General features: G+C 35.1%; 1 protein-coding gene across 1 annotated transcript in view; it reads left to right on the top strand.

The window, feature by feature from the left end:
* Window positions 1-13,055, top strand: part of LOC104994821 (chromosome unknown open reading frame, human C8orf34) — a gene marked incomplete at its 3' end in the record, with an annotated part of 362,913 nt that overhangs the window by 127,097 nt on the left and 222,761 nt on the right. The window contains exon 9 of the mRNA XM_010848486.1: window positions 759-925. Within this exon, the coding sequence (XP_010846788.1) occupies window positions 759-925 (167 nt within the window). The remainder of the gene's footprint in view (window positions 1-758; window positions 926-13,055) is intronic.

The following is a 13,055-nucleotide window of genomic DNA, read 5'->3' as shown; positions in this document are numbered from 1 at the left end:
TTCTTGCCTGGAGAATCCCAGGGACAGGGGAGCCTGGTGGGCTGCCGTCTCTGGGGTTGCACAGAGTCCGACACGACTGAAGTGACTTAGTAGCAGCAGCAGTAGTGGTAAAGAATCTGCCTGCCAGTGCAGGAGACACAAGAGATACAGGTTTGATCCCTGGGTTGGGAAGATGCCCTGGAGGAGGAAATAGCAACCCACTTCAGTATTCTTGCCTGGAAAATTCCATGGAGAGGGTAGCCTGGTGGTCCATGAGGTCACAAAAACATGGACATGACTTACTGACTAAACAACAACAACAATATATATAGTCATTATACATTTAGAGTTTTTATTAGAAAATCTACAAACAAATTTTCACTAGATTATTTTGCTAATATATGCTAAAGCTGAAACTCCAGTACTTTGGCCACCTCATGCGAAGAGTTGACTCATTGGAAAAGACTCTGATGCTAGGAGGAATTGGGGGCAGGAGGAAAAGGGTATGACAGAGGATGAGATGGGTGGATGGCATCACCGATTCGATGGACCTGAGTCTCAGTGAACTCCGGGAGTTGGTGATGGACAGGGAGGCCTGGCGTGCTGCGATTCATGGGGTCGCAAAGAGTCGGACACGACTGAGCAACTGAACTGAACTGATGCATAGATTTGCAAAGCAAAATAATCTAGTGAAAATTTGTTTGTAGTTTTTAATTAGTTACCACAGCTAACTGATAATGTCATCATCATTGAAAATTCACATTGAACTATTTCTTCAGCTTAAAGGTGGAGCTCAAGACTAAAGGACTAAAACAGCAGCAACAGCAGCACAAGAAACTTCTGGCAGCCATGCTTTCTCAAGATTCTTTTGAGTCTGTCCATAGTCCCACCCCATCTGTAACAGAAGAAGATATTGATAATGAAGATGATGCAATGGAATTGCTGGGTAATTTTAAAAATTAATAATTTCTCTTTTTCTTCTCTGGCATTGTAAAAGTGTGTAGTGGTTTAGAGATTTTAAAGGTTTTGAGTGGTTTTGTCATAGGGGAAAGAAACCATTTAACACACACTTTTCATTAGACTTTCATGGAGTTGCATGTGAGAATTAAGTTGATATCAACTCACCATGTAAAATATTTATCAGAATATATTTTGTGCTTTGTATAGGCAGTACTTATCTTCTCCCTGCTTAATCAGTCTTTATTCTCTGTGCAATTGTGATACAAATTCAGGTCTGTCTGTTTTATTCTCTGATTATTACTGCCTTGGTCACATCTTTTGTCTATACAATATATCCAGAGTACCTATTTCAGAGTTCATTCCAAGCTGTCTCACTATTGTTTCAAAGATATTTTAGAAAAAGCAAGTTAAACTTAAAGGGGCAGATAGTAAATTAATGTTTGTATGTCTTCCATAAATGACAGGAAAGTTAGCAGAGATTTCAGTGTTTTTATAGTCTTATTACTTTTATGGAAACCTTATTGATGTTGTATATATAGGAAGTCCTTTTGTATCTTTTAATGAAGTAGATGTCTATTTTTGTTTCATCAGAAATCTCTGCATAGTAGCTTGTTTTTTAATTGAAATTCCTTTTGTAAAACCATATTTTCAAAGAAAGAAATGAAATTTTATTTCAGAGTGAATGATCCACATATAAAACAGAGTTTTTATTTCAGTGATGTTATCTATTATATTCTAAATAATTAGGACAACTTTCAAATATTTTGTAACATTATACTAGGAAATGAAAAAATGATAAAAATCATTTGAATTTTTCAAATAAGTTTTACATATAGATAAAGGACCCCCAAAAATACACAGATTTTTTTTTAAAGATTTTTTTCTAAACTAGCTTCCTGGGTTTTAAGTGTTTATAGCAGTAAAATATATTATTATAATAAATGATATAGGTCTCCAAGGATAGGCTTACAAAGTGTTATTTAGTTAGTGATGGCAGGTTCACTGATCTCTGATGTTATAATAACTGCATTAATTCCAAAATTGAGAAGACTGTGTCATGGCATTTTCGCTTCATGCTGTTCTTTTTTTTTTTTTTTAAAGAACTGTTAAGTTTTGTTGTATTTTTTAAGGGATCTCATCTCCCACCAGACGTGCCAGATGCGGTGCCTGTGCCTTCATCCAACTTCCATTCAGCAAACGTTTACTGAATGCTAGGCACTGGACTTAGTCCTGGGGATGTAAAAATAATGGTGGTTTCTGTGTATGTTCCAGTGTTCAAAATGAAAGTACAAATACATCACTCAGTTTTCATTACAGGTGCTAATTTGGTTAAGCACAGAGTCGTACACAGGAATAGCATCCATTGCGGAAGTAGGGGCCAGTGATCAAGGAATGCTTTCTAGAGAAACTTGTTCCTCTGCTAAGTCCTGGAGGATAGGTGGATGGAGTTTGGCAGGCAGAGTGTGGTCCTGACCCTTGCAGCTTTGCTGATGCAGGAATGGATTCTTGTTGTGCTCCATGACACTGCCTATATGTTGTTCCTCTGCCCTCATCAGTAGCAGTGAAGGGGGCGAGTCTGCAATAGTGACTGTTCATGGATGTGGCCTGTGTGACATCAGTGTTGATGTATCGGTACGTGGATAATCGGTTGTACAGATATCCTTCTGTCTCATCCCTTTCCTTTAAATGACAGCTCATGGTCAGTTGATACCCATATGAAGGTAGTTTTACCTTATCTTGCAGAGAATATCTTTTGAAGAAATCCAGGCATTCTCTGAATCGCCTTGAGATTCCTGAGAGCCTCAGGAATGTCTTATCAGAATGGTTGCTGTTGTTCAGTTGCTCAGTAGTGTCTGACTCTTTGCAACCCCATGCCCTGAGGCCCACCAGGCTCCTCTGTACAGGGGATTTCCCAGGCTAAGAATACTGCAGTGGCTTAGGAACTCATCTTGTTTCAGTAACACCAAGGGATTCTTTAAGGAGACTCAGGCGTCCACTCAGTATTGGCATCCCTATATCTCAGCTCTGCTGTTCTGAAGTTTCTAGTCTCCCAAGATGAAGACCAAAGGACTGGGTTTTGGAGACTTCCTAATGTGAGCAATTAATAGCTGGGTCTCAGTTTTGTTTTGTTTTAAATAGACACTTCAGCCTGTGGTCTGAACAAATTTAAGAATGAGGTAGTTGGAGGTTTGGACTTTTCTCCTTCTGAAGTCTGCATATGTCAGCACAGGCAGATGGTGCTTTACTAACGCTTGTCTCTAGGTTATGAGATTTCTCTGTGATAATATAGAATATTCCAGGCACACTTGGATGTCCCCTAAAATAATGCCATATACAACCCTGTTGCCTAGCTGTCTCAGTGAACAAAGGTCATAATACAGAAAACTCCAAGTAAAATGTTCTTTGAATATGAAATATATTTGTCTCTAAGGCCCTAATATTTCTACTCATTAATATTATTCTATTATTTAGAAATATTTATTTAAAATGTAGACTCAAAGTTTTTTTCCAAATTAGTATATGTAAGTTCATGACTTATAATGTTAGTTATGCCTTTAACTAATGTAGTGAATGGCTCATCTCTTACATGAAGTCAAACAGATGTCCATGAATAATTTCAGTTAGTGAAGGAGCTAAGAATTTTTCAGCCATGATATAGTAGTAGATGAATATGTGAAGTACAGGTATGAAATAAAATGGTTATTAAGTTACTCAATTTTAAGAACTGCATCTTCAGTAGGTTTGTGCATTCCATTGGATTTTAAATCCTACACCAATCAATTGATGCAACATTCCTTAATCAATTTAGAAACTCTATAGTATCTATCTTCTTAGTCCTTTTAATATTAGATTTGCATCTTGTTTATTATTAAAGAATTTTGAGATAATCATTTAGAAACTCTGATTCTAGAAAAACATAAGTGAAGTGATTGTACATATTTGAGGGAAATATAAATACCAAGTTCTTGAACTTATTTGAAATCGAATTTTAGCATGTGAAATCATTGTAAACTGCAACAGAGACATCTGGTATTTAAAATATCTTTTTGAATCTATGACATTGTTTAGAATGAATTTACTATAGCTTATGTATTTTAAGGGTTTAACTTGTGATTGTTAACTATACTGTAATTGGCTGAAAGTTTTATTTATTATGCATGGGAAGCAGTCTATATACTTTGTGCAGTGATAAATAAGTAAAAAACATAATTATTAGTTAATGTTAATATAAGAGAAGATTATTCCTAAGTAAAAACTTATTGATTTGAAGGGAAAAAAACTTTTAATTGAATTAGTAGAACTTCTTAAGAGTAAAATTATTGGCCCTTGTTTTGTTTGTTCAGGAATCTAGTATTATTAATATATGCTAATATTTAATTCTTCACAGTTGTGTATTTGTGAATTTCTTTTCTAAGTGTACTAGACAAGTGAAAATATTATAATACAATATCTATAACTTTAAGCAGATTATTTTCTATAATTACTTAAAATGCTATTTAAAAACTCATAATATAAAAGTAGCTTTTAGTATGGAATTAAGATATACATGTGTGTGTGCTCAGCTGTGTCTGACTGTTTGCCACCCTATGCTCTGTAGCCCACTAGACTCCTCTGTCCTTGGGGTTTTCTCAGCAAGAATACTGGAGTGGGTTGCCATTACTTCCTTCAAGAGATCTTTCTTACCCAGAGACCAAACCCATGTCTCTTGTGTTTCCTGCATTGGCAGATGGATTCTTTACCACTATGCCACCTGGAAAGCCTGGAATCAATATATAGCAGAGAATAAAATATCCAAACTTGTGAAATTTTAAGATACAACAATTTTAAGCACCTCTGAAGTTGGTGCTGTAATTACAGAAAAGGTTGAATAAGATATCTGCCAATTCATCTCAAATTAAGTAGTTTTCAACTTCAAATATAAGATGTTGTCAAATATTTCAATAATTATGCTAGAATTGATCACAATGAATAGAATGAGGAAGAATATTCACATTATTTTTAGAGTTATTAAATTGAATAACTTTTCAAAAGTGGTAAAACAAATACCTGTATATTTTACTCCATTCACTTGCATAGAAGATTTGAGGAACCTCATTAGTTTAAAAGATATTTCAGCTTGTATAAGTCTATTTTCATTATATTACATGGAATTTTCATTTTATTTTTGATGGGACTTTCATTGCAGTTATGTGTTTGATTATTCTGTATATAATTTATCCTCATTTTAAATGCCATCAGAACTTTTTGAAAGCTACTTTTTTGCACATTTTAGTATGGTATTACTTTAAAAAGCTTTCTCTTAGATTTTTCTCTGAATTGATGCTGAGACAAATATCTAAAAATCACTTTCCAGAGAGGCTAAAAAAGAGAAACAGCTTTAGTCATGCTTTATAGTTCCTAGTCTTAGCTTATATATAATCATATCAAAATTAAAACTGTTTTACTGAAAACAAGATGATTGCAAATATATTTTATTTATTTTAAATTTAATAATTAAAACCAAATATAATTATTCTGGTATTCTTTGCAGAATATAGTAATTGAATTTGTAAAACTCAGTTGGCATTATCTTGCCAAATTATGTAAAATATAAACTTAATTTTCTGAAAGGACTTATTTGTCAAAAGTTTGACAAATTATTTTTTTTTAATTGGATGCTTCTTAAAACAGACCATTCATATTTGCAGAATAAAAACATACATTTCAACTAATGAGGAATGGATACTGTCACTCATTGATGTTAAAGAAAAAAATGGAGAGGGCCTTTAAATGTTTAAAAAAAATATGTCTACCTATCTCTATACCTGTATTTTAATAATCTAAAGCATATAATATGGTCTAAATCACAAAGCGACATTCTTTAAAACTTCATTTCTTTTGTGTATTGATTATTGGGAACATCAGGATGTTGGAAAACTTATAATTTTAAAATGATATTCTTTGTAGAAATTTTTCTTTTAAAAAGTCTCAGGACCTTACAAAATTATATTTATGGATCCTTTAATACTGTCTACAAGATTGCTTTAAATATGGTTTAGAAATTCATTCAGCATATACAAAAGTAACTTAAAACAGAATTAGTACATATTTGAGATTAAAATATCCAAATTAGTGGATGTTAAGACATAGCAATTTTGAGCACCTCTGAAGTTAGTACTCTAAATTTAGAACATACTGAATAAAATACCTTCCATACCTCTCAATTTAAGTAGCTCTCATTTAAAAATATTAGATAGTCTCAAAAATTCCAGTAATTACACTGGCAATATTAACCAAACATTATAGAAAATTGGCACATATATTTTTAAGTGTTCACTAAATTAATTAGCACAATTGAAGAGCTAAGATGCATGTACACAGATGTGTGAAAATCTTTTTCACGTGCTGAATAATAAAGATTTCCTCCTGTTAAGCCATGGAATATATTATAAAAGAATTTCCATGAACTACTTCTGCTGTAGAGTTTGTCCTGCATTTCTGAATTCTGACTTCATCTTGCTTTGTACCATCATTGCCTGCACAAATGCCAAGTGAGCTTGGTTTAAAGTGTAACCTGAGTGGGGTTAATAGCACAGTCCTTGTCTTTCTGGATTATAGTGAAAACATTTGAGAAAATCCACTGAAACACATTCTTCCATTCAGCAACTATCACACATCTGGTATGTGAACAGTGCTAATACATATTAATAAACAGCACTAAGAATATTGTGTCCTCTGTGGAAATGGCAACCCATTCCAGTATTCTTGCCTGGAAAATTCCATGGACAGAGGAACCTGACAGGGTGCGGTCTGTGGGATTGCAGGGAGTCGGACACGACTGAGCAACTAACACTGACCTCTTTAGGCTGTGAAAGAAGAGTGAATCTAGTGAATATTGGCATCTACATAGAAATCAAATATTCTGTAGCTCTTTGCTTTAGCTCTCAATTAGTCCATTAATTCATTCATAGGTTTGTTAACGTTTCCACTGACAGTGACTCTGCACATTCCTGGGGGTTCAAATTTGCACAAATGCAGATATGTTTCATAAACTGTCAACTCTTCAGGGATGATTCTTAAGACTTGTTTTGCTTAAAAATCATTTGAGAAGCTTATTAAATGCCAACTCATGTGGCCTTTATCCCCAATTTTTGTTTCATTAGATTTGGATACAGCCCATGAAGCAACGTTTTTCAACATAATTGCCCTTCCTCCCATCTTGCAAGAGATTCTATTACAGGTGTTGTTTAGAACATATAGTGAGGAACTCTAATCTTAGTGTGTGAAGTCAAAGTGTTAGTCACTCAGTCATGTCTGACATTTTGCGACACCATGGACTGTAGCCCACCGAGCTTCTCTGTCCATGACATTTCCCCGGAAAAAATACTGGAATGGGCTGCCATTTCCTTGTCCAGGGGATCTTCCAGACCGAGGGATTGAACCCCAGTCTTCTGCATTGTAGGTGGATTCTTTACTGTCTGAACACCCAGGGAAGCCCATATGGTCAACACACTCTTTTGTTTGATGTGATATATCCTGAAGCAAGAGGAATAAAATATTAGAAAGTCTAACTTTTACAACAGAAAGTACATGGAATAGAGGTCTCTGAGTTAACCAAATTCTTTTTGAACTGTTTCCTGGAGATAAGGAAAACTCTTGCTAAAAAGCTCTGGGTGATGCAGTTTGTATTACCTTATTATCTCTTTCTTCCTGATATCTTATTTAGAGGAGCACTTTGTTCAGTTAGGTTCAGTTGCTCAGTCCTGTCCAACTCTTTGCAACCCCATGGACTGCAGCACGCCAGGCTTCCCTGTCTATCACCAACTCCTGGAGCTTGCTCAAACTCATGTTCATTGAGTCGGTGATGCCATCCAACCATCTCATCCTCTGTCGTCCCCTTCTCCTCCTGCCTTCAATCTTTCCCAGCATCAGGGTCTTTTCTAATGAGTCAGCTCTTTCAATCCCATGTTATGGACTGCACTGGTAGTTCAGTTCAGTGGCTCAGTCATGTCGACTGCAACATTCCAGGCTTCCCTGTCCATCACCAACTCCCAGAGCTTATGTCCATCAAGTTAGTGATGCCATCCAACCATCTCATCCTCTATCGTCCCCTTCTCCTCCCTTCTTCAATCTATCCCAGCATCAGGGTCTTTTCCAGTGAGTCAGTTCTTTGCATCAGGTGGCCAAAGTATTGGAGTTTCAGCTTCAGCATCAATCCTGCCAGTGAATATCCAGGACTGATTTCCTTTAGGATTGATTAGTTTGATCTCCTTGCAGTCCAAGGGACTCTCACGAGTCTTCTCCAACACCACAGTTCAAAAGCGTCAGTTCTTCGGTGCTCAGCTTTCTTTGTAGTCCAACTCTCACATCCATACATTACTACTGAAAAAACCATAGCTTTGAATAGATGGACCTTTGTCGGCAAAGCAATGTCTCTGTTTTTTAATATGCTGTCTAGGTTGGTCATAGTTTTTCTTCCAAGGAGCAAGAGTCTTTTAATTTCATGGCTTCAGTCATCATCTGCAGTGATTTTGAAGCTCCCAAAAGTTACATGTTAGGAATTCTAGCGTAGACCTGAGAACATGGTTCTGATGAGTTTCTATCTTATATTAAATCTTTATTTAGGATTCTTACCTTGCTTTCATTAGATGTGACTCATAAGCCTCCTTCACTGCCTTCTAGAAGTACTTCTTTAATATTTGGAACTGTATTTGTATTTCATACTCTTTGCTCTTCATTTGTGTCTCTTTTCAAATATATCAGAACATTTGCAGATGATAACTAGGGTTTTATATAGAGATTGCCTTCTATATAAATATAAACTTGTCTATCACCAAAAGTATATGCTATACTACATGATTTACTTTTATAGTATTTAATGAAGAATGTTGCTTTTTTCCTTTAAAAAAATTTTCCAATGGGGAAAGTAGACCAGCATAACAGAATGAAGTCAATAGTTTGAAAATTTAAACCTATAAGCAAAGTATTGGTAATTGTCTTTCATCTTACTTATACATCTATGTGAAAATTCCTTTATTTGAGAGATAGCTGTTAGTATATGTATGGATTTGTTGTTGTTGTTCAGTTGATCAGTTGTGTCCATCTCTTTGCAACCCCATGGACTGCAGCACACCAGGCTTCCCTGTTCTTCACTGCCTGCTGGAGTTTGCTCAGATTCATGTGCACTGAGTGGATGATGCCATCCAACCATCTCATCCTCTGTCATCCGCGTCTCTTCTTGCCCCCTCAATCTTTCCCCAGCATCAGGGTCTTTTCCAGTGAGTTGGCTCTTCGCATCTGGTGGCCAAAGTATTGGAGCTTCAGCTTCAACCTCAGTCCTTCCAATGAACATTTAGGATTGATTTCCTTTAGGATTGATTGGTTTGAGCTCCTTGTTATCCAAGGGACTCTCAGGAGTCTTCTCTAGCACCACAGTTTGAAAGCATCAATTCCTTAGTGCTCAGCTTTCTTTGTGGTCCAACTCTCACATTCATACATGACTACTGGTAAAACCATAATTTTTACTATATGGACCTTTGTCAGCAAAGTGATATCTCTGCTATTTAATACCCTTTATAGATTTGTAATAGCTTTTCTTCCCAGGAGCAAATGTGTCAATATTATGGCTACAGTAACCATCTGCCATGATTTTGGAGTCCAAGGAAATAAACTCTTGTCACTTTTTCCATCTTTTTCCCATCTATTTGTCATGAAGAGATGGGACTGGATGCTGTGATCTTAGTTTTTTAATGTTGAGCTTTAAGCCAGCTTTTTCACTCTCTTTCACCTTCATCAAGAAGTTCTTTCAATACATCTTTCTTGCTTCGAAATGTTATACATTTTTGACATAAACATTATAAGTTAATGTGCTTTTTCATGTTTAGGTCATAGCTTTTCACTGATTATTTTGCAAAAGCATGAGCCATATTGTTAGGTGGTGCATAGAGTCTATGGTCAGAGCACTGGACTGGAACTCTTAAGACTGGCTCCAGCTCTCATGGTGCCTCTTGTTAGTTTTGTCACCTGAACTACAAGTAATTCCTTGTAAAATGTGGATAGCAGTATTTCTGTCACATAGGCCTGCTTTGGGAATAAAAATGAAGTATTCTCTGAAAGGTGCTGTTACTTTATTTCTTTTTGTCATGCTTAACAAAAATATTTGGAAGAAGACACTGGAATTTATATGTGAAACTTTCCTTCCAAATCAATTCATATCTTTTGACATACATGTTGTCTAGTTATAAGCAAAGGAAAAAGAAAATAACTTTCTTTACCATTGGGAAACTGCCTATTGACAGTAAAAATTTTACACAAAACAGTAACATCAAAGGCTTGAAGAGAAAGAATGTAAAACCACAAATGTATTTGCAAGTCAAAGTATTTGCTCAGTTCAGTTCAGTTCAGTTGCTCAGTTGTGTCCGACTCTTTGCAACCCCATGAATCGCAGCACACCAAGCCTCCCTGTCCATCACCAACTCCTAGAGTTCACTCAGACTCACGTCCATCAAGTCAGTGATGCCATCCAGCCATCTCATCCTCTGTCGTCCCCTTCTCCTCCTGCCCCCAATCCCTCCCAGCATCAGAGTCTTTTCCAATGAGTCAACTCTTTGCATGAGGTGGCCAAAGTACTGGAGTTTCAGCTTCAGCATCATTCCCTCCAAAGAAATCTTAGGGCTGATCTCCTTTAGAATGGACTGGTTGGATCTCCTTGCAGTCCAAGGGACTTTCAAGAGTCTTCTCCAACACCACATTTCAAAAGCATCAGTTCTTCAGCTGGGTCACTACAAAATATTGCATCAATTTTTAACATGGATATTTAAGCAAGGACAAACATTATCTGATTTGGTTAAGGTTATAGAGGCGGAGAAGGCAATGGCACCCCACTCCAGTACTCTGGCCTGGAAAATCCATGGACGGAGGAACCTGGTAGGCTGCTGTCCATGGGGTCAAGAAGAGTCAGACTGAGCAACTTCACTTTCACTTTTCACTTTCATGCATTGGAGAAGGAAATGGCAACCCACTCCAGTGTTCTTGCCTGGAGAATCCCAGGGATTGGGGAGCCTGGTGGGCTGCCGTCTCTGGGGTCTCACAGAATCGGACACGACTGAAGTGACTTAGCAGCAGCAGCATAGAGGAAATTATTCCACTCTTTAATTTTCTTCCATGTAAATGTATTTTAGGAGGAAGAGAAAAATGCTTTGTACTTACACATAAATGTACACCAATAAATGTTGGGCTGAAAGAAGGAATAGGAAGAGGGAGAAATAAGGAGGAGACATAGAAGAACTAGAAATTTATGTTCTGTGTTTACATACTTATGTGTAAGTAAAGTCATAAATGTGTTGAAAATCTATGACCTTCAAAAAGTCTTTTAATTATATTGAGAAGTATGAACATATTTGAAATACCACAATTCCAATGGTTTTACGTTAATTCATTATATAAACAAATCACAACCAAATTGCAAATCAGTATTAAATAATTTTAGGGTTTTGTTGCTTTTGAAATAAATTTGCCTATTTCATATACTTAATAAAATGGTGATGTTATACTTCAAGATGATTTGTTTAGCCGTGGTAATGGTTTTTATATAATTTGACTGAATTTGAATAAAATTTGTACTCTGTGTAAGAGCCATTTGAAACTGGTACAAAATTCATAACTTTATTGTATTTTTTTTCTTGGTTGAAAATGTGCAAATAAGTGTGATTAGTTCAGAAATTATTTGCATTTTAATGTAAAAAAAATAGATATTATAGAGGCATTAAAACTTTTCTCTGAATTGCTTGAAAGTTCTTGTATAACTATAGTGATCTATTTAGATTTTCATGTTATAATACCACTAATATCTTTTTTTAATTATCTTTAAATAGAAACCTTAAAATTATTGAAGTTGAACAGTGAATATGCATTAACAGAAGAGCGCTCTTAAAATTTGCCAATTTTCAATATCTGAAAACAGTCATTTTTTTAATGAAATTTTATCCAAATGTTTTAAAATTTTATAAGCATATTTTTCAAAATTCAAAATGTTTAAACTGGTCCTGTATATGACTTTCTTTTGGAGTGGAAATATAATTTTCTTTTTCAGTAGTCTTATCTTCAGTAATTTCAGAAAGGAAATATTCTTAATAGTAATGAAGGTATTTTGTTTGAAAATTGTTCTAAAGCATTTAAATAAAAAAGTGCTAAAGTCCACAATGGGAAAAAATATGACAGTGTTGTAATAGAGGTAAATTAGATCTGGTGACTTATATTTTACTTTTCAATTTTTCAGTTAGTTGCTTTTTGCAAAAGATGATTGAATGCCTTATGTTGGTATAGAATGAATTTGCTTATATTGAAATAGAAACTTAAAATTCCATATAAAATTATAATTTCTTTAAAACTTAGTTTTTCAATAATTATCAGAAGGGGGTTCGTTAGGCCAACTATTTTTCATCTCAAGTGCTGTCATATTTACTCATTAATCACTGACATTTGTTTGGATACTCTGTATTTCAAGACTGTAACATAGAGTATTATTAATATCATAAAACAAGATTGAAATTAACCTTATGAAATTAATTTTATGGAAGATAATTGAACATAGTGTTAGAAATAACAATAGCATGTACTGGCTTTGTTTTCAGGTAGTCCTATTTGTAGGTTTCACTGTTGCCTTTTATTAATGATTTGAGAACAGTAACTTCCTTCTTCCAAATATCAGATTCATCATCATAAAAACAGGAATTAAAACAATACTTATATCATAGGATTTTATAAGATTAAGTAAAATAATTTATGTAAATTGTTCAGTGTATCTGATAAAAGATTAGACCTAGGAAAAAAAAGGTTTGTTGATATAATTCATATCATTTTTATATCAGTTCCTTTCCTGTCTTCAAGGAACACATGAGGTTGAGTACATTTAAAAAGGATAATGAGACCATAGGATCTTGGCCTTAAGGATTTATTACCTTTTGTCATAAATATTTAATCTAGATACATTCCATATATTTAGATATAATTTCAACAAATAGTCTCTACTTAATATTCAAGTCCTAATTTTTGCTTTCTTTTAAAATTCACAAGCAACTAGGGAACCCAAAGCCGGTGCTCTGTGACAACCTAGAGAGGTGGGAAAGGGAGGGGGG

This window comes from Bison bison, unplaced genomic scaffold (genome assembly GCF_000754665.1).
Source record: "Bison bison bison isolate TAMUID 2011002044 unplaced genomic scaffold, Bison_UMD1.0 scf7180017864267, whole genome shotgun sequence".
Lineage (NCBI taxonomy): Eukaryota > Metazoa > Chordata > Mammalia > Artiodactyla > Bovidae > Bison > Bison bison.
The sequence above is the reverse complement of the archived record's forward strand: the minus strand, read 5'-3'. Positions and strand labels throughout refer to the sequence as shown.